The sequence below is a fragment of the Trifolium pratense genome, linkage group LG3 (assembly GCF_020283565.1).
Source record: "Trifolium pratense cultivar HEN17-A07 linkage group LG3, ARS_RC_1.1, whole genome shotgun sequence".
NCBI classification, from domain to species: domain Eukaryota; kingdom Viridiplantae; phylum Streptophyta; class Magnoliopsida; order Fabales; family Fabaceae; genus Trifolium; species Trifolium pratense.
The window spans coordinates 53,255,223-53,276,537 of record NC_060061.1 but is presented as its reverse complement, the minus strand read 5'-3'; the positions used below and the strand labels follow the sequence as shown (position 1 = coordinate 53,276,537).

The 21,315-nt window shown below is 31.8% G+C and overlaps 3 protein-coding genes across 6 annotated transcripts; 1 reads left to right on the top strand and 2 right to left on the bottom strand.

Annotated features, from left to right (window-relative positions):
* Positions 1-5,144: 5,144 nt before the first annotated feature.
* LOC123917562 (photosystem I reaction center subunit V, chloroplastic) lies at positions 5,145-5,913 on the bottom strand. The gene has a single exon (XM_045969322.1). The coding sequence runs from the start codon at positions 5,855-5,857 to the stop codon at positions 5,375-5,377; it is 483 nt and encodes a 160-aa protein (XP_045825278.1). The 5' UTR covers positions 5,858-5,913; the 3' UTR covers positions 5,145-5,374.
* Positions 5,914-6,705: 792 nt separating this feature from the next.
* Positions 6,706-12,957, bottom strand: LOC123917561 (uncharacterized WD repeat-containing protein C2A9.03-like). Of its 3 annotated transcripts, none has more exons than XM_045969320.1 (10): positions 12,817-12,956; positions 11,483-11,647; positions 11,103-11,270; positions 9,431-9,517; positions 8,764-8,898; positions 8,477-8,587; positions 8,149-8,240; positions 7,959-8,064; positions 7,495-7,581; positions 6,706-7,381 (listed from the first exon to the last, which is right to left on the bottom strand). In XM_045969320.1, the coding sequence occupies exons 2-10, from the start codon at positions 11,627-11,629 to the stop codon at positions 6,968-6,970; spliced, it is 1,347 nt and encodes a 448-aa protein (XP_045825276.1). In that variant the 5' UTR covers positions 11,630-11,647; positions 12,817-12,956; the 3' UTR covers positions 6,706-6,967. The 3 variants fall into 3 exon arrangements, with proteins under 3 accessions (XP_045825276.1, XP_045825277.1, XP_045825275.1); XM_045969321.1 differs by lacking the exon at positions 12,817-12,956 and adding an exon at positions 12,617-12,770; XM_045969319.1 differs by having other exon boundaries at positions 7,959-8,240; positions 12,817-12,957.
* Positions 12,958-16,079: 3,122 nt separating this feature from the next.
* LOC123913912 (actin-related protein 8-like) lies at positions 16,080-21,231 on the top strand. Of its 2 annotated transcripts, none has more exons than XM_045964825.1 (12): positions 16,080-16,536; positions 17,285-17,370; positions 17,480-17,550; positions 17,839-17,906; positions 18,119-18,180; positions 18,316-18,413; positions 18,700-18,781; positions 19,108-19,250; positions 19,440-19,591; positions 19,765-19,898; positions 20,532-20,650; positions 20,909-21,231. In XM_045964825.1, exons 1-12 carry the CDS (start codon positions 16,223-16,225, stop codon positions 20,984-20,986), a joined length of 1,407 nt encoding a protein of 468 aa, XP_045820781.1. In that variant the 5' UTR covers positions 16,080-16,222; the 3' UTR covers positions 20,987-21,231. The 2 variants fall into 2 exon arrangements, with proteins under 2 accessions (XP_045820781.1, XP_045820780.1); XM_045964824.1 differs by having other exon boundaries at positions 17,480-17,571.
* The last annotated feature ends 84 nt before the right edge of the window (positions 21,232-21,315 follow it).

Below are 21,315 nucleotides of genomic sequence, written 5' to 3'. Positions count from 1 at the left end.
ATATAGTCAACAATAATTTTGATATGATATACTTTTAAAATTGATGGTGCTTATCAATTATTGCACATAATTTTAATCACGATTGGTATACATGTCATATTGGTTGGAAATATTGCCTTGCACTGAAGGGTTGCGGGTTCGAATCCTAGTCAAGACAAAATTGTATTATTTTTTAGTAAAAATTGCAAGATAAAATGGAGGGAAAACAGGGAAAACAAATTAGGGTTTAGAGTTTGCTTGTGTATACAAGCTTATAATATAAAAGATATACACTGACACATTAATTAATCTAAAACCGTAGGTTACAAATACGCTCGCTCTATATACCGCATTTCATATTAGTCTATGTCTTTTTACTAAAAAAAAAAAATCTATGTCAAAAATAAGTTTTTTTTTTTTTTGAATGAGCTAAAATGAGATATATATTACCACAATAGCACAAGACGTATCGAGATAGACTACAAAAGTTTACAATGAGTCATAGAAACAAAATCATAAAACAAATCATACAAAGCTCAAACAAAGCTTAGGACTAGACCACCAACTATGATAGTTATAAACTAACGTAATACTCGTCGCCTTCAACCACCTAAAAGAGAAAAGTTTGATTTTGTCCAACAAAATATGGGGCGTGTTTGCTGAACCTGTGAACAATCGATGATTTCGCTCCGTCCATACAACCCAAACGCAAGCGAGCCAGATGAGCTGCAAAAATGATCGACGCGCACGAGAACCACCTGCTGAAGATGCAAACTGAACAAAATGGTCACGTGGAGTAGTGAAATCCACCAAAGGAATACCAACCCACGAGCGCACTAAATCCCAAAGAGAACCAACAAAGCCGCAAGAGATGAATAAGTGATGGGCTGACTCGGCCTCTCCACATCCAAAAACGCAAGAGTGAGCTGTCAAAAATAAGTTATTACAGTATCATTATCTGCAAAAAAAAATATAAAAATATAAAAAGTTATAGTATATATATTAAAGAATTAGAAAATTTTGTCACGTGATTCAGTTGGCAGTAATATTGTATATATATTAAAGAATGAGAAAAAGTCATACCAATTGTTTGGGGTTTAAGATTTATTTTTTGTTGTTTAGAGTTTGGAGTTTAGAGTGTGGGGTTCTAGGTTTAGGGTTTGTAGTTTGAAGTTTGGGGTTTTGTGTTAAGGGTTTAGAATTTGGGTTTTGTGTTTATGGCTTAGAGTTTGGGGTTTATGGTTTGAAATTAAGGGTTTGGAGCTAAGGGTTTAGATATATAATTTGGGGTTTCGATTGCGGGGTTTAAGATTTGGGTTTACGGTTTAAGATATTTACCATAAAAATATTCGTATGTGTTCCTGCTAAAGAACTAGGGGGTTGATTCAGTGATGGATAACTGAATAGGTATATTGCTCTGGTTAGTATCAATTTGGAACGTATGCTCCTTGTTGTGAGTAGATGCTTATATATAGGCCTTGATATGAGATAATGGAGGGGGGGTTGATTAATTATGGAGTAGTCGGCTGATGGTGGAGTAAAGATTGGAAGAAGTGGACTAGTTCTATGACCTAGTCTTTTTGGGTCTCCTCTAACTTGGGTGAGTGACTCAATTAGGCGTGTTGGACTTAGATAAATGGTACCCCGGTATTTTTCCCGGTACATTATGAATATGTGACAGACATTGATATCATCGAAATCATGCATCGATTTTGAGTTAAAAGTTTGAGGTTTGGGGATTGGAATTTGAGGTTTAGTGTTTTGGGTTTAAGATTTAGCTTTTGGTGTTTAGGGTTCAGGGTTTAGAGTTTAGGGTTGAGAGTTTAGAGTGTGGGGTTTTAGATTTAGGGTTTGTAGTTTGAAATTTGGGGTTTAAGGTTTAGGGTTTTAAGATTGGGGTTTGGAATATGGGGTTTTGTGTTTAGGGTTTGGAGTTTGGGTTTTTGTGTTTAGGGTTTGGAGTTTGAGGTTTAGGGTTTGGAGTTCATGTTTGAAGTTTAGGATTTAGATATATGGTTTAGGGTTTTAATTGCGGGGTTGAAGATTTGGGGTGTAGGGTTTTGGGTATCTCTAAACCCCAAATCATTTTGGTGTTTAGGGTTTAGAGTTTAGGGTTGGGAGTTCAGAGTGTAGGGTTTTAAGTTTTAAATTTGGGGTTTAAGGTTTACAGTTTTGAGATTGGGGTTTGGAATATGGGGTTTAGAGTTTAGAGTTCGGGGTTTTGTGTTCAGGGTTTGGAGTTTAGGTTTTAAAATTAAGGGTTTGAAGTTTAGGGTTTAGATATATGGTTTAGGGTTTTAATTTCGGGGTTTTAGGTAACTCTAAACCCCAAATCTTAAGCCCTGAACCCCAACTCTTAATCTCCGTACTCGAAACCCTAAATCATATATCTAAACCGAAAATCCCAAATCCAAAACTCCAAACCCATAACACAAAACCCAAAATTCCAAACCCAAAACTCTAAACTCTGAACACAAAACTCTAAATTTCAAATCTCAAACTCAAACCCTAAACACAAAACCGAGTTCAAAACCTTAAACCTTAAAGCTCAAATTTCAGATCACAAACCTTAAACCCTAAACACCTAAAACTACTAAACGTCAAACTTTTTACCTTAAATCTCAAACCTTAAACTCAAAATTGATGAATGATTTCAATGATATCGATCTCTGTCTCATATACTAATATTTTTATGGTAAAGATCTTAAACCCGAAACCCCAAATCTTAAACCCCTCACTCGAAACCTTAAACTATATATCTAAACCCCAAATATGACACTCCAAACCCTGAACACAAAATCTAAAATTCCAAACTTCAAACCCTGAACAAAAAACCTGCACCTAACCTTAAATCCTAAACCAAAATCTTAAACCGTAAACCCCAAACTATAAATTAATATCCCGAAGTCAAAACCCCAAACTCATGACCCTAAATCCCAAAACCTGGACCTAAAATGCATCCCAACCTCAAACCCTAATTAGTAAAGTTCAATCCTGAAACTCTAACTTCTAAACCATAAATCTTAAACCTCAAATTCTCAACCCTAATCTCTAAGAATCTCTAAACCTTGAACTCCAAACACAAACTCAATCTTTTGTTGGAGTGAAGCTACTTATTTGTAGTGGCTGATCCTTAAATTTTTGCGAAGCAAAGCTAAAACTTGTGGTTTATGTCTACAATGTGGGAATATGAAATTGTGGATAAGTCATTTTTATTTATAGATTGACTTAATTCATTTCACTTCAGTTTAGAATAGGATATCTCCAAGGAATAAGACATATTTTCTCTTTTCTGATAGTACTAGGATAATACAATTTCTGCACATGGGACTCATGCAATCAAATATACAAAGCTTGCTGCAAATGTTCAAAGGCCGCAAAAGGAGACGTGTTACCTTTACTTTGTCCAGACAACCATGAGATTCATGCAATCAATCTGAGGTGATCAAAATTTCCCATGTCCTCAATTACTAATTACTATGTTGTCTTGCACTTTACATCTACTCATTATTTTTCCATTTCAAAATGTAGATACAAACTGGAATGAGGTTGAATTTAACAAAACAATCGCTAAGCAATTTTTTTTTCAGACTTATTAATAAAAGTAAAATAATTTGAAGAATGGATTTTATGTTTTCCTTGCAACAAGATTCATTAGAAGTTGTAAAAAGTAATTTTTATTTTTTTTTACGCAAGAAAACTTATGGCATTTCATTCACAATAATAATAGCAATACAATATGAAATAACATCAAAAGTAATGCGCAAAGCATGAGATAAGGTTGCGCTGGCAAGAGCATGGGTGTTACCATTCGCTTGATGCCTAGCAAAAACAGCTACAAAGTCGGGGTAACTAGAAAGTAAGGTTCTACAATTAACAATAAGAGAACCGTACTATGAACGATTTGACTTATCCTTGTGCATGTCATCCCCTACCATTTTACAATACAATTCAAATACTACTTTATTATAGCCCATCAAAGCTATCCATTCAAGGCATTTGTAAAGTCCCCGCGCCTCTGCCTTAGTTATCGTATACATACTGCTGTCATGACAAGAGAATGCAACAACAAAGCTTCCTAGCTCATCTCTGAGAAACGCTCCCATGCTCACCTTCTTCTCGTGCGTGAATATTGCACCATCTATGTTACACTCCAGATATTCAGCCAGCGGTAGTTATCAATGAAGTCGTTGGTCCAACTGTGCGGCAGCACGGGTGTCCGACTAGTTCACGTTAAAAGTAAAAAATTTAGCCAATAAATTATTTGATCGAAAAACATATTGGCTACTTGACCGAGAAAAGAACATGTCAAACCGAGTCACTTAACATGAAACAGAAAAATATATTATTTTTAACTTATTTTTGCAAGTTCTTTTAAATACAATCACAAATATTAATTGAAAAATATATTGGACATATAAAGTGAATATCTCCTCCAACTAAGCTTTAATGGATTTGTATCCTCCAATCCAAAGTGAATAAAGTGTAACGTGAAAATTGTCAAATAAAAAAGTGTAACGTGACAATATAAAAAATTTATCATAATTTAGCTATAATATCTATCTTTATTTTGTTAATTAATAATTAATATTACTCATTTTATATTTTAAAATAAATTATTCACTTTAAGAAGCTGCGTATGTTTTCTTTGTGCATAAGCTAATTTCAACATATTTTTATAAGTTATTATACGTTATAACTTATTCTTTTTCGAGTTGTTCAAAAAAACTTATTCTTTTTCGATTAAAAAACAATTTATACATATATTCTTATAGATTTTTCTTTTAAAGTAAGTTCTAAATGTTTTTTTAACGGAATAAAATTTAAGGTGAGAGTCTATGCTCCTCAATCCAACAAAATAAAAAACATCTTATGCCTTAAAAAGTACTAAAATAGAGATTAACATTTTTCTTTGTTTAAAGACACTTGGACTCAAATCTGAAACCTTCAAATTCAAAACATGTCTTTTAATACTAAACCGAAATTATAAAATTATTATAAGAATAACTATTTAATTAATTTATACTATCTTAATGGCTTCTAAATTTATTTTATTATAATTAATGAAATGAGTTGAGTTTGTTATTTAAAAATAAAAAGAATATATATATATATATATATATATATATAGTGATCATCAAAGCAAAATTTAACAAAATTCAACATAGAGAGAAGTTTGACTTTCCATTAATTGATCATATCAATTGTTATCCAAACCAAATTCAAGTCCAAATAACTAACGAAAGTTAATTAGCATATTCAATCCAAGATAATGAACTTGTTGGATCTCTCATCATCCAAATAAACTATACATCATCACATTACATAACATACCAACAAAAAAGGATAAATTAAAACAACATAAATAATGAAAAACAACATGCAACAAAATAAATTAACCAAAGAAACTAGGATCATAACCATTGCTAGAAGTAGCCAAGATATAATAAGCAACAATATGACCTAAAGAACCCCAAGCCAAAACATCAACAAGATTAAAACCAACAGGATCATTGGATTTAAGCAAGCTAACATATTCCTTAGCACGTTTGTCACCAGCTTCAAAGTGTGTTACACCATTTTGTTCAGGTAAGCCTTGTTTGGCTACATTTTCTCTTTGGAAGTTGAAAAACACAAACCTTCCTAAAAACAATGATAAGCCAGTGCTTAAGCTTATCACAAGTGAAGGGTTGAGTTCAGCTTTGACAACAAGACTAGAAAATCTTCTTTTGCTTTGTGTGACTTTTGTTGACCTTGTCAATGGTTTGAAACCTTGGAAACATAAGTTTGATGGCTTAAGGTTAAGAGTTTGGTGCTTTTGAATGTTTGTGGTTAAAGCATGATGAGTTGATATCATGGATGATGCTGAAGCTGCCATTTTTTTTGGTTTGTAGATTGGTTACTATGATGAGTGATATGAAATGAGATCATATTCATATAGTATGAAAAAATATGTGGTGAAAAATAAAGATAAGGTGGTTTGTGATTGTGATTGTGAACCATGGAATAAAAGTTTTGGTTAGTGACTTGGCTTGTTTTTATTGGTTTGTTTTGGATTACAGATAATTTATATATCTTTTCCTTTTACAATGTGGTGGTGTTTATTTGTTGATATCTTGATTTTGCATATACAATCTCTTGTAATTTTATTTCAAATATTGTTTATTAGCAAAAGAATTACATAACTTTATTGTTGTTTACATTACAGTTAAGCTGAGAGCACCGAAAGTCCTAGTAAAAGAAGGGTTATATGAATTTTTTAATTAAATTATAGGCAGGAAATTTTTGAAGAGAAATAATAATTTAACAACTATTTTTGTATAACTTATAGACAACTCTTTATTTTTGGTTTATAATGAGCTGAGAATTGAACCCAGAGCCTATAACATATTACCCAAATCCTTCACACTAGACTAAATATAGTGGCTTAGACAACTCTTTATATTAAGAGCACGTTTGATCGAAAGAAAAGACTAAAAGTTAAGCAAATTCCTTCCAAAATATGATATTTTATCCATCAAAATAAATATTTTTTAAGGGATGCTTTGAAAGTGGTTCTCATAAAATAGACCCTTATTATTTCTAAGTGAATCATAGTGATGAGGTTTTTTTTTTCTTTCTAAAGGGAAAAATATATTTTTTTTTAAAGGGAAAATACTAAAATCCGGGGAGTAATTGGTTTCAACAAAAATAACAAATATCCTAAGAGCTAATAAGACCAAGAAATATATAATTTTATATTTTATTGCCAAAATGAGTTTCCAAGACACAATTACTGCATTACATACTGATGATGATATTCAGCATCTTCAAGATCAGTCACACACACTTTCATCATCTTCTAGCCCCTATACCTCTTTCCACACACACACACTGGTATAGACACACCCTACTACAACTACAAATTGAGAACATTTGCAAGACACTCGATTTATACATACATTGACAACCTACCCCAAAAGGATACATAAAGCAGACTGTCATTCAACTAAAACATCGAATCAAGGTATGAGTAATTATGGCGCCGCCCATATTCAAGAAGGCTGCCATAAGTACGATCCCATACTCCAATGAAAAGGGATTCGGTGTCTGGACTGAAAGATATGCCTGATATCTCACCAAAGAAATCAATTTCCTGTTCTTTCTCATACCCACTGTTCACGTCATATACATGCACAAAATCTGCCGGCTCTGCTATGGCCATATACTTGCCGTCAGAACTGTATCGGATTGAACGTATGGCTCCAAGGTTTCCCTTCAGCACTGCCACTGACTTGGATAAATTTCGCATGTCCCAAATCCGGCAGGTTTTATCCTGGTTTCCAGTAGCAAAGGTTACCCCATCGGGATTCCATGATGATGCAAATGAAAAATCTAAGTGCCCAGATAATGGAGCAATATTCTGCAAAATAAAGAATTCAGATTAGCAACATTTTCAATTATACACTCATAGATAGGATACAACAAATTGAAGAAGTGATTAGTTGTTTGATAAATTAGGGAGTAGAGCGCTACCTTTCCATTTTGAGAGTCCACCAACATACTGTCAGGATTGTCTCCAACAATCAAAAGTAGCTTACCATCTGGACTGAGAGAAGTATGCTGCAGCATAGCAAAAAAAGGCAAAGATAGGAAAATAAATAAAAAGCAAAGGAATATAACATTAACAGAAAGATATCTACAATTCTAGCTACTTGCTAAATGCTATTTATTGACACACTAATTTGTTCATTATTTCTTCAAATTATTTAACATCAAGAATAAAAGTAGTCAAAGTAGGGTGGGAACAGATAACAAAGATTTCCAATCAACTCATCCATACAGCTGATGTGTAAGCAATGTTTCCTAATGCAAAAATTGCTCATTAATGCAGAAACAAATGGGTAATACAACTTCTGTAAGAACAAAATTGAATACACTTATCAATCTTAAGAGGGGATAGGGGATTGAAAGTCGAGAACATAATCTAAGAGACTCACATTCACTGGCCAGGGAAAACGAAAATACTTAGAAAGTTGAAATTTCTCCATATCAAAGTTTCTGATTCCACAATCATTATTTGATGCCGTGAAATGAATTGCACCACTAAAAACCAGGAACAAGTATATTAAAAATACAGCACCAATATCCGTTATCAAAATAATAAAACAATTAAGGAAAACTAAATACCTAGGAGAAGCATAAATCTCAATGGCATTGGTGATAGCATTATCATCATAAGTAGTCCTTGAGCAAAAGCTGACACCAGGTCGATCTAGGTGCTGCATTTCAGCAACAAAGAAAATAATGAAAGTATATAAGTGGAAGATTCTAAAACCAAAAACAGATCATCTGAAGGACAAGCTTACAGTATCTGCAAAACTAACTGTAGAAAAAAGCATGTAGAGTCTAACAGCAACGCAGCGTCGAGGATTACAAATTATACTTACTGCTCTATCACAAGAGATTAAAAAAAAATAGATGCGACTCAACAAAGCACAAGCAAATTAACATTTACCTTGCAAATAAGTTCACCCTGAAATCCTCCAGCAACCAGAAGATTATCTTTAACTGCAAGTGTACTAACTTGAGTGTGTGTGAATCCCTCCAAAAGACTTCCAGGATGTTTCTAACAATGAAAATTGATAACATGGAAGATTACAAACAAGATTGATCCATTTTTTCTTAAAACTTACTGAATGAACAATCAGAAGTCAAACCATTATCTGGACCTCGTGCAATGTGATGGTGCAACATGCTTTAAAGGGCTATTCAATTAAAAACATTATTTAAAGGGTTATTCACCTCTGATGGCGCAACATGTCCTGAAACATTGAGTACTTCAGACCTTGTGCAAGTCAAAGAAGACCAATGGGTTACTGAGAACTGTGACATAAGGTATACATCATGCTTTGATGTAGCCCAAACCAAATTCCTCAACTGCATAAACATAAAATAAAAAGGTGGGATATCAGTCAAACCAAGCTAGGTCGATCATATCTCTCTAAAGCCTATGACATGCCAGGTACTGCTCAAGATCCACATCCTATGAACTGACTACACAATTTTGAGATAGTATATAATCACAAGTTGCAGCAGTGAAGACCTCACAAAGCTCTACCAATTTCGGACCAGCAATCAAGTATTTTACACTGTCCACCAGATAAATATCGCAGGTATAGGCTATCTGCCTTTTTCTAAATTTGTGAACCTATTCTATGAAACCAAAATGCATTTTATGGGCGAGATCTAGTCTCCTTCCTTCTCCCTCTACTCTTGCTATCAATTTCAACATAAGGTGCATTAAGTACCAACACCTTTCAGACTTAGCTTAAAGTTTGAAACTTTGGTTTAGTATTTTCTGACAATAATTAACTGATCTAAATGACTAAACAGAGCCATTGCGAGTAAAATAACCTAGTGCATCCTTAATCCATTATAGAAAACATAGTAGATACAGGTTACAGCTTACCTGAAAATGAAGAATTGTTGATTTTACTGATCTTGAATTTCTCCTGAACTCATAAAATGAGTAACCTTTGTCTGTACTTTTACAATCCTGTTTGTAATAGTAATAATAAACAGGTAAGAATGGTATCCTTATATCATAGTCATCTAGTTCGCAATTCTCTTCAGTGCGTAGCATGGTTTGGGTATGCAACCCTCAAAGAAAGTGTCTAAGTGTGTGGGGGTATACATTGTCGGTACGCTATTTAGGTCGGAGGTAATTACTAATATACGCTATGAATAAAAAATATCAAGTAGTAAAAAATAAAATAATAAATGATGAAAAAGAATCTCAATCTTTCCAGCCTAAATAGGCAGTAACCAGCTGCTGAGATTGATTAAATTTGTGGGGTAGCCAAAAATATACAAAGATATAATTATTCTCCATATAGTTAATTTATCGAAGATTTGATGGTCACGGTGGTAAAGTCGGTATGTTCTAACCTAAGAAAGAAGTTCGAATCTTATTTTTGGCATTTTTTATGTCTTATAATTTACATTTGAGAAGAAAATGTTAATGAAATGCAAAAAGTTGATACCCAGGAATTGAACCTACAAGCCCTTTATCACTGAGCCACACAATGCCCCTAGGCCAAATTATAAATCGTAGAAATTATACACATAATATATATTTACGAATCTTTTTTATTACACTGTCAAAAAATATATATAATAGTAATGGAATAATTGATGAAGTTCACATTTTCATATAAACGAAAATTTAGATCAAATAACAAGGTTTTATATTGTTTATTAGTGATTTATAATATAATAGACTGATAACGTTTTTTAGTTAAAAATTTTAATTTAAGTTCAGGAATTAATTCCCTATTTTCAAAATAAATTCTTTTATTATTTGAGTATCTATGCATCTTTTATCTTATAGGATCTAAGCATCTATTATCAAGAAGAGTAATTAATTAACATTCCATCTAAAAAAGAAAGAGTAACTAACATTTATTTAAAAGGGAAAAGCTAACTTGTTAGGGCACATGTTAATGATTCAAAAAAGGAAATATTTTATCATAATTCATGCATCTAATTCACTTTTTTAAACTTTTCACAATTTATAAGGGCACATGTTAGCAAGACCCTATTTAAAAAACCAAATTCTAACAAAAGTCACGTTAAAAAGGATAGTACAATAGTCACCAAAAGTGGGTATTCAACAACTTATGACTGTATGAGACTGGCCAAAAATAGAGAGATAGCACTATAGTCGCACATCGGAAGTTTGGAAAACAAAGAGCGGTGAATTAACTATAAATAGAGGAGGGTAGAACAAAGCTCCAGTGTAGAGCAAGGTGCAATGCACTGGTGGGCTGGCGATATCTCGCTTTTTTAAAAGCGGTGAGCACTTCCCAATGCCAGTGCAAGAGTTAGATATTGGTTTCTTTAACCGGTTTTTATTTTATTGAGCTATTATTATGCTCAATTAAACCAAAGAAGGTTTTTCCTCTCTTTTATGTGGATTCCTGCAATTTTCTTACGAAAATGTGGGAACCAGTTAGTGGTTCTCTGTGAACTATTGCAAATTATGTGACTATGGTTTATATTGGTCATAAGTTATGCCCAATGACATGATTGAAGAATTTTTTCCTCTGAAGTACTAAAAAGATAAGTCGTCAAATTGTTACCTTCCCAGACCGGTCTCCCGAATGGGAGATATTTTCATAATTCTTGTATTGCTCGAGCCTAGTCTGACGATACCTTTCTCTGGTGATGCTCAGGCTATCCCATGGAATCCCCTGGATGTCTTGTCCTCTTCTAGCTTGAGCAGCTGTAGTGTCTACAGCTTTACTACTCTGCGACCATAACTACGGTATTACTCATAGAAAGATAAATATAACGGTATACAAAGTTTATATGAACTTGATGAATTATTTAATGAGGAGAATGATAAGTCGACAGCCACATGAATGGAAAGTGACTTATTGTACAATAAAACATCATCATGTACACCATATTCATAACACAGCAAAAATGTAAAAAACATAAGAAACGACATCTTACGAACCGAGTAATCATATTCATCAACATCAGAGTCGACATCACCAGCCTCTCTATTAATAGATTCACCATCGATTTCAATATCATCCTCTACATCATCCATTTCATACTCATCCGCAAAATATTCAGCATCAACCCCGTGGCGATGAGACATGGTTTGATCGATTAGAACCTATCATATCAATAGATGAATATAAATAAAATAAAAAAATCAGAGGCACGTAATGTTCATGTGTCTGTGACAACATTTGAGTCCAAAGTTATGCGTGTGTCATTATTCATACACATCTAAACATACATACATTAACAAATTTAAAACCATAATAACTTGCTTTTCAGAAAAAAGCAAGTTAGCAAGTTATATGTGTGGCTGAAAAATCCTACTTGCTTTTCAGAAAAACGCGAGTTAGCAAGTTATATCTTTAGACTCCTGAAATTGGGAATAGGAAGTAAACGAGAAATTCCCATATATACAACACCACAATTACGACGAAATTCAGTAACGACCCTAACAAACCAATAGTTTCCAGCAATTTCAGATTTGAAGTTCTAATCAGTTTTGAATAACTGCGTTAATCAATGATGAAAAAAACAAGCCAGATAACCACATGTTTCAGTAAACGCGAAACCAAAACCATAATAATAAAATCATGATTGGCGCATTAAGCCGCTAACTAATTAGCTTTTATTCATATTATACCATATAATATTATAACCAACATGTTCCATAAATTGCAAAACCATAATAATAAAATTGATTCGCACATTAAGCCGCAAAAACATAATAATAAAATCATGATCCACGCGTTAACCCTTTAACTAATTAGCTTCTGTTCCTATTATACATACTAATAAAATCACAATTGTTGTGTTAACTAATTAGCTTTTATTCCTATAAACCCTTCGAAAATAAGCTAAATACAGAGAATGAAATTACTTACTTAACATAACCAAAAAATTAGGGTTCCAACAGAATACCATATACAAAATAGCACAAATGAAACCAAATTCATCTAAACCAAATAAAAATTAAACAATTTCATCAAATTCATCTACAATTTCAATTTTTTGTCATATTCATCTACAATTTCAATTTCACAACCTAATTTCAACACAGAATTTAGGGTTACATAACAATAACCTCTGGAATGATAAAAAAAAATTACTGGAGGAATTTTTGCAACAATAATTTCACAAATTCATCCATAATTTGATGATAATTTGACATCGATGATGATAATTTGATAACAATTTGTAGATCTGGATGAGGAAAAAATAAAGAAGAAAACGGAAAAAAGGAATAAAGAGAGTGGAAATTTGAGATAATTTTATGATGCGAACCTTTGTTTTGTCGGAAGGAACTTCTTCGATCTATTGAAAGAAATTAACACATGAATATAAATATGATGATTATTCTTGTCAAATGATGATTATTATTTTTATTCATCTTTTATTTATTTATTTTTGAACGGTTTATGAGTAAAAAATAAAGTTTTTTTTTATTGACAAATATAAAAAATAAAGTTACTAAACTAGTAATTTTATACTCCCTCCGGTCCTTATTATAAGGAACACTTTGGGAAAAAAATTTGGTCCTTTTTATAAGAAACTTTGACTAATTTTCAAATGTTCTAAATGTTCAATTTCACTTATGCCCTTATTTATTATGAAAGAGAATTTAAAAATAAGTAATTTAGTTGAATAAAAAGTAATTAAATAAGGGTAAACATGGAATAAATTTAAATTTATAAGAGTATTAAATGAAAATAACTATATTAAATGTGTTTCCTTAGTCTGTGTGATTTTTTCATAGTGTTCTTTATAAAAAGGATCGGAGGGAGTATAAAAAAAGAAACAACTAAAATAATAAATCTACCTTTTTATGTATGTGGCTTATATGGAGAAATAAATGCTTGTTAGCACAAAGGCGACTAGCTAACGAAAATCTAGAATAACATGCCGACTTAATTGTTTTACAAAATATTTGTCCTAAAAAAATTATTTTCTCAATTTTTAATACAACATTAATTAATTACTACATCACTTTTTTTGTTGATAAACGAAATGATAAAATCATTGAACTCCGATCATGATGTTTTAGACTAGTAATTTTGACATTTCTAGTAGTTGAGTTAAAATTTGTGAAAATTACTACATCACTTCTAATTCAACATATTTCATACATTCTAAATAAAATGTGTATCAAAAAATTCACTTTTATATTTAAATTTATGGTGATTGTAAAGACAAAAAATATACTATTAAGATTTACTTTGATAAAAATGTTATTCGCTGTTTTATTTATATTTTTTAAATTTGTGTAAAACAATTAAATAAAGGACCAAACTTATGTACAGTTCCATATACACAGTTCTTACTGTGCTAGATACATGGTGGAAGTTATTTTTATTTAAAAACAATTTTCTTTTTCTTTTTTTAATTAAAAAATATAAATAACTACATTTTTGGGAGAGGAACAGGAAAAACTGCATCTAAAGAAATGCATATAAGTTTTGTCCTTAAATAAATCACTTATTTTGAGACGAGAAAAATATAATATATTAACTTTTATTTAAAAAATTGAAATACTAAGTCATGTTTGTGAAATTTGTCAAATCGACTTTCGTGATGTATAATAGTTTTCTTGATATGAACTTTTGTCTTGTGGAAGGTTTTTTTTGGGTCATTGGGGCTCAGAACAATTATACAAGTGAGTTAGACACTATATTTTTATCTAAAATATTAACGCATTAGGTTTATGAATTCTCTCAAATTAGACCACATTTTTATCCAAAACATTAAATGTTTAATCTCCATTTTTTTAAATAATATAAGACTTAACTCACATTACATTTGTCGCAGCATCTTCATGATAATCTCTTTGAATTAATAGAATGAAGGCTCGTATGACATACGGACACTGAGTAAAAGGAGTGGTGATAAGGAGGTGGCTATAGGGTCATTCTTGTTCCAATTTTACCATCCGATTGACATGGAAGTAGTCCTAAAAGTGGGTCTTTTGATATTTCGCATGTTGTTGGTCCTAGAATAATCAAGGACAAAAGTGACTTTTTTCTTCATGTGAATCGTCATTTGGTAAGTCCACTAATATATTAGTAGGAAATAGGAATAATGAAGGAAAAAGATGGATTTGGTCTCACCGGTATATAAGTAAAAAAATACTTCAAATTTTGGTTATTATTATAAGTAAAAGTTAATTATTTTTAAATTAATTAATACTACTATTTCTAATATACTCTTATTTAATTCTATTTTATTTTAGGCATTTATTTTACTTTTACACTTTTACACTTTTCAAAATGGATAATATAGTAAATTTAACTCATGTTTTGCATTAAATCAAAAAAATTAACTACACTTAACTAAATTTTTTAAACACCGCGTAAATAATTTTTTTTCCTTATATTTGTGTCCGGACCGAAGGGAGCAGGAGACTTCATGGAATATGAATATATGATGCAAACAACAATTATAACATATGGAGGCAATACACGAGGCTGAAAGTTAGAATCAATGTGAAGAAGAAGCCACCGAAGGTTAAAAACAAAATTAAGTAGAATTAGGAGAGAGTTTGGATTATTTTGCTTTATGTGTGTGGTATCAAACTAACAGCAAAGTTTCTTTCTTTTTTTCTTTCAAATACTCTTCTGATTAGAAAATTCACCTTAAATGTGAATAAGTGAAATGTCTGGAGTTCGAACTCCGACTCATGTACATAAAGTGTGATATCGATATCAATTGAGTTAAATTCACGGTACTAAGAGCAAAGATTTTATTTTGGGATGTTTGTGGAGATACAATTTTTTTAGCAGTTTCTATTTGGCTTGGTCGATGGTATTTTCTAACTTCTATTAATGAGACAACTAAATTTGAATCGACAATAGTTTCATATATTTTATAGTTTCAATCAAGGTCAATAGCTAATGTATTTTTGTGTAGAGAAAAAGTCTTTCATGTACACAACCCTAAATAAATATTATTTAGACACACTCGCGTAAAATTAACAAAATTAAATAAAAAGTATTTAGTCACATCAATTGATATATTGTAATTTTATTTTCCTTTAAATTTTTTTTGGTTTTGTGTGCGCGTCCAAAAAAATTTGTTTTGGGTTGTGCCCTGTGGCTCTGTGTAAGAACCTCCGAAAGATTATCTACGGGTACATTGTGCCTTATAAATATTGGTAAAAAAAAAAAATAGTAATACTCTTTCCATTTTAAATCTTTGACATTTTAGCATTTTTTATTAAAAAATAATAAATATTTAAAAATGAAGATATCATTGACTTTTGTATTTCAACTATATCCTAAAAATTGTTTTTTCTTTTTACAATATGAAAAATGAGAATTGTTGAACCAAAAAAAAGATAATTTATAGTTTATTTGCCAATTCAAAAAGTCCAAAGGATAAAGAATTCAATTAAGAGAGAAAAAATTCACTTTATATAACTCATAATTTTTTCGAAAATTAATCATCGATAATATCATAAAAACTTTATACTAAATATGTAACTCAAAAATTCCAAAATAAATATTATTTTTTTTTGGTATATCCAAAATAAATATTTTTATATGGACAGAATATACCCGCGTTTTCATCACGTGACATAACCAACTACTCTTCACCCTCTCTCTCTCTCTCTCTCTCTCTCTCTCATTTCTCTCTCATTTCTCGTTGTTATGTTGTTCCAACGTTTTCCAAATCAAGCTCAAAGCAAACATTAAAGATGTCTATGTTACTAAGAAAAGTGTTGGAAATGTTGTTAAGACGCGATCCAACAACATGTTCAGATCAACAAGTGTTGTTTCCTCGTGGTGATTTGGGTGAATTGGATCAATTACCAACTGACATCTTATTTCAAATTTTGAGACTTTTGGGTCCCAAAGAAGTTGCAAAACTTAGTGTCATTTGCAAGTCTTTGAGATTCTTTGTATCGGATAATCGCTTATGGCTTCACTTTCTTCAAACTCATCAATCTGATCCATCTTGGGATTCTGTGTTTTTTGCTGAAACTAATTTGACTTTTGGTTACCCTCTTCCGTTAGTATTCTAAATTTTGTACCTTTATTATGATTCTTGAAATTCAATTTTATGGGTTGTGTTTGTGTGATTGAAAATAAGTGATTTTGAATCTTTGATTGTTTGTGGTGTGAATGATTGTTATGTTATGATTTGAATTAATTTTGAATGGGTTGTGTAAAGGATTGTTATTTTTTGATCTGCAAATTAGTGATTTTGATGGGTTGTGTGTATGATTGCAAATTTGAGCTTTGATGCAAAGTGATTAGTTTGTGGTGTAGATGATTGTTATTTATTGATATATATGATGTGAATTTGATGATTTGTGCAAATGATTTTTTATTTTTTTTTGGTGCTTTGTGTATGCAATGATGTAATCTCTAGTAATAGTCCTTTAAATTGTAGGGATAATTCATCTTGGTTGTGAAATTAACGAAATCTCAAAATGATCTTTGAAAATAAAAAAATTCTGTTCACTAGTGTGATTGAGCTTTGAAGATTTTTAAATTCAGTTTTTTTTTTTAAATTTAGTTAATTTCAGTTACTGAATTGCGCGACCCTGCAAAGTTATGACAAAAAATGGTGATCCAATCACTGCGTACGCGAATTGGTATTTTAAATTTGATGGGTTATGCAAGTGGATTGGTGTTCTATGTTATTATTGATGAGTTGTTCAATTATTTTGTGCTTTTTTGTGAATTTGATGAGTTTTTGTAGTCCGTGTTATTGGTATCGTGAAATTGAGTGTTTGAGATTCCATGAATTGCAGATCCCTTGTTGGCCAGAGGCCTCAGTTGTCATTCAAACATATTTATGGCGAAAGAGCACAGGTTCCTGGTGCTATTATCATTGATGGTTGGTCTTGCAAATTTTTGTTCCATGGTCTTATGTTTTTGTTACTCCTGATGATTACATTTTTATTTTAAAATTCGAAACATTTCGCTTTTATATGTTTTTGCTCAAGGTGGTTCTGGCTATTGCAAATTTGGTTGGAGCAAATATGCTTGTCCATCGGGGCGATCTGCAACATTTTTGGTACGATCCACAACATATTTGGTAATGATTTTGGTTGGAACTAACATTAAACGATGACATGTTTCATTAATTTGAAATTAGTTGGTTAAAATTGATCGTGTCTGGTTTTTGCTTTGTTCATACATCTTTATTTTACCTTTTTCTCATTCTCATTTTGAATTCGACTGCGGAAAGTCTTATACTGCAGAAAACACTTCTTGTAGATACTAGGTATTGTCTTTCCGGTATTTTCAGTTTTTTTCTTCTTTCTTACTACTGCGGCAACTTTTCCTCCTTTTTGATGACCAGGAATTTGGCAACATTGAGTCGCCAATGTACACTAGACTTCGACATTTTTTCGCGACAATTTATAACAGGTATATTTCACAACTCAAACCTGCGACCTTATAGTCACATGGTAACAGCTCCAACAGTTGCGCCAAGGCAATTCTTCTAATACTAGTTAATTTGTTACTAAAGAAATATTCATATGCTTATGAAGCACAAAGACATTATTGTTTTATGTTTACCTAATTATTTTTATGTTGTTCTTGCTTGATGTTTAATATATTGGTTTGTTTCTCGGCAGGATGCAAGTGAAACCAAATAAACAACCTGTTATTGTTTCTATACCAATATGCCATTATGAAGGTAAGTTATATTTTATGATTTACTTCAGTTATTGTATGGTGATTTGTGCCATGGTGATGAACATATAATGGTTTCACATATATGATTCTCTGGCAATATGATTCTCTAGCTTTACAAATTGTTGCCTCATTCCAGATACTGAATCAGCTAGAGCATCGAGACGACAACTTAAAGACGCGATTTGTGCATCCCTGTTTGACTTGAATGTTCCTGCTGTTTGTGCCGTCAACCAGGTAATATATTTTAACGTAGAATTTAAAATAAAATAAACTTGATAAATATGGATTCTAGCATTGTCGAGATTTTGTAACCTTTTCATATTGCATGTAAACTTGATGACTTTAATAAAATTATAAACTTGTTTCGCTTTGATCTTTAATAATTCCATATATACAAAATAGTACCTGAAGATATTACTTGTTAAAACTTGACAACATCTAAAACCTAGAATGTGATTGTATATGTCTTTTATTTCTTGTTATTTCTGTATTTACTTATTGTATATTTTGAAAAATGTAGGCGACTCTAGCTCTGTATGCTGCAAAACGAACTTCTGGAATAGCTGTTAATATAGGTTTTCAAGTCACATCAGTAGTACCAAGTATGCTCTACTGAATTCTTTTCTTTTCTCACATTATTTCTCTGTCAGAATAAAATTCTTAATTTATGCGTAACGATAAATTTTCTTCATGAAGTATCTCAATTTGTTGTCTACGTGTGGTACAATATTGATGTATGCCTAATGCAATACATTAATTAATTGTTAAACGGTGTTGTTGCTCAATAACTGAACACAATACTATATTCTTTTGACACTTTTCTCCTTTGTATGTTGCACGAGTTCTCAATACTAGTATCAGAGGTAAACGTCTATTTGTTTCCTCCTTATTTCCGGGTGTAAATGTGTTCTGCATTATCCTTTTACAGTTTTTAACGGTAAAGTAATGCGCAAGATCGGTGTGGAAGTTGTGGGACTGGGAGCACTGAAAGTTACAGGATTTCTTAAGGAGAAGATGCAACAGAACAACCTAAATTTTCAATCATTGTACACTGTACGCGCTTTGAAAGAGGTATTAATATTCTCTTTTGAAGTATGAAAATATCAATAATAATGAGAACAATAAATTTTACTCATTGATGTCAATGAGTCAGTATGTGGTGCCATATAGTATCTAGGAGGACAGTAGTGCAAGATTTGTATTTAGTTTTTAATCGTATGATTCTATTTGTTTGCTACAATTTCTATGGGTTTGCGACAGAATCTATGCTATGTTGCTCTTGATTATGAAGCCGAGCTATTAAAACAAAACACACAAGCATCATTTCAAGCTGAAGTAGATGGATGGTTTACACTTTCAAAAGAGCGGTTTCAGACAGCAGAGGTTTTATTCAAGCCACATCTTGCTGGAATGTAAGTTTTTTGCTATGCATATCTTCTTCGATTATGTTAGAGCATAATATTCTCAAAAACCTAGTAGTTACAATATAGGTTTATTTCGCCAAAAAAGGTTTATTTCCTCTTTGTTAGTTTTTATATTTTCACTTAAATGGTAGTTTTACGGTATGTTTCACTTCTTGGTATAGGCAAGCCATGGGTTTGCACCAGGCCATAGCTCTTTGTATGGAGCATTGCCATTCTGCAGAATTGCCAGGCGACAATGATTGGTACAAGACTGTAGTTTTATCTGGGGGAACTGCATGTTTGCCAGGTTTGGCAGGTAAATGTGTAAATCTCATTTTTTATTTGTAACGTGATATTTTGATATCTTTGCAACAGCGCAGAAAGATGAAATACTAAAAGAATCTTGCAATAGCCGAGTTTTTAAATAATAACTTGTCGCATAGGTTAAGGTTAAAAAGGCCTTATAGATTTGTGTTTATGAAGAACTTAAATGAGGGCTTTAGAAAGGATTGTGACTGAAGCTCTCTCATTTAAATTATACATCAACACCTATAAGATTACAACGATATATGGTAAATGAAGAATTACTATAACAAGAAAAAATAAAGTCAAACCATTTTCATGTATTTGTGGCTCAACATATGCATAAAGCTTGTCTTTGTCGACCTTCTCTCCATCAAACTTGCATTGCTCGTCGAGTCCTTCTGTCTTTATCTTACAAACTGTTTTCATAAAGCTATTCTGAAGACCTTATGGAAATAAGTTGTTTACATGTGTCATCAGCTATAAGTTGTTTCCATAAGCTCTCTCAAACAGTCTCACAAATACTTAGATAAGCTCAAGCTTGAATGAGTAAATTTAAACAAGTCATTATTTGTAAACTCACACAAGCTTGAAGCTAATCCAAACTTGGCCTAATTCTACTACTTTTGGGACCATTCTTTTGCAGAAAGATTAGAGAAGGAACTCCATGCTTTACTTCCTCCATACATGTCCAATGGAATTAGAGTCATGCCTCCTCCATACGGTGCCGATACTCAATGGTTCGGAGCAAAGATGATTGGCAATGTGAGTTCCCTAACACCTTGATGATAAATATTTACATCTAGTTTGCTGCATATTACATTCTATTTTATGTTTAGTGTATGCCAAAATATTGAACCTTGTTGGATGACGTATAATATATTCATTCAAAATCAAATTTTGTCACCACTAAACCAAACACGTTGATTTACAGACTTATTTGATTTTTCATCGCTTTTGTCGGTTAGATTTTCATTCTCACTTGAGTTTCGGTAAGGCTAATTGTTTGTAAATTTTATACAGTTGAGCACATTTCCTGGTCCGTGGTGTGTGGAGAAAAAGAATTTCCGCCAGAAGCCTAGGCTCAGCCTCATATGGTGATTATTTTGTTCTAAAATATATATATATTTCCACAATAATGTAAATTACTCTCCACCCTCCAAGTTAAGGAGGGGAAGAGCAATAGGACCCAAATATTTCTACATTTTTTGTATACTTATAAATAATATGATTCCTATGGTGATTAGAAGCATATAATAAACATTGGGATTGTCAAGAATAATGTAAAAAGTTATGTTTGTCTTATATATGTAACGTAATGTAACAAGTGTGGAGAATTTTGTTTATAGGATTGAAAATGCATAAATTTGAGGATATGAAGTACTAGAAAAAAATGGCATTTAATTTGTCTTCATATTGAAAAATGCATA

Bases quoted from the DNA above. Each gene is read 5' to 3' on its own strand.
- LOC123917562 (XM_045969322.1), bottom strand. From the start codon at position 5,857: ATGGCAGCTTCAGCATCATCCATGATATCAACTCATCATGCTTTAACC.
- LOC123913912 (XM_045964824.1), top strand. From the start codon at position 16,223: ATGTCTATGTTACTAAGAAAAGTGTTGGAAATGTTGTTAAGACGCGAT. The intron at 16,537-17,284 runs GTTAGTATTCTA...CATGAATTGCAG, and splicing joins ACTTTTGGTTACCCTCTTCC to ATCCCTTGTTGGCCAGAGGC. The intron at 17,907-18,118 runs GTATATTTCACA...GTTTCTCGGCAG, and splicing joins TTCGCGACAATTTATAACAG to GATGCAAGTGAAACCAAATA.
- LOC123917561 (XM_045969319.1), bottom strand. From the start codon at position 11,629: ATGTCTCATCGCCACGGGGTTGATGCTGAATATTTTGCGGATGAGTAT. The intron at 8,241-8,476 runs GTAAATGTTAAT...GCTGAAATGCAG, and splicing joins AGGGTGAACTTATTTGCAAG to CACCTAGATCGACCTGGTGT. The intron at 7,382-7,494 runs GTAGCGCTCTAC...TTTATTTTGCAG, and splicing joins TGGACTCTCAAAATGGAAAG to AATATTGCTCCATTATCTGG.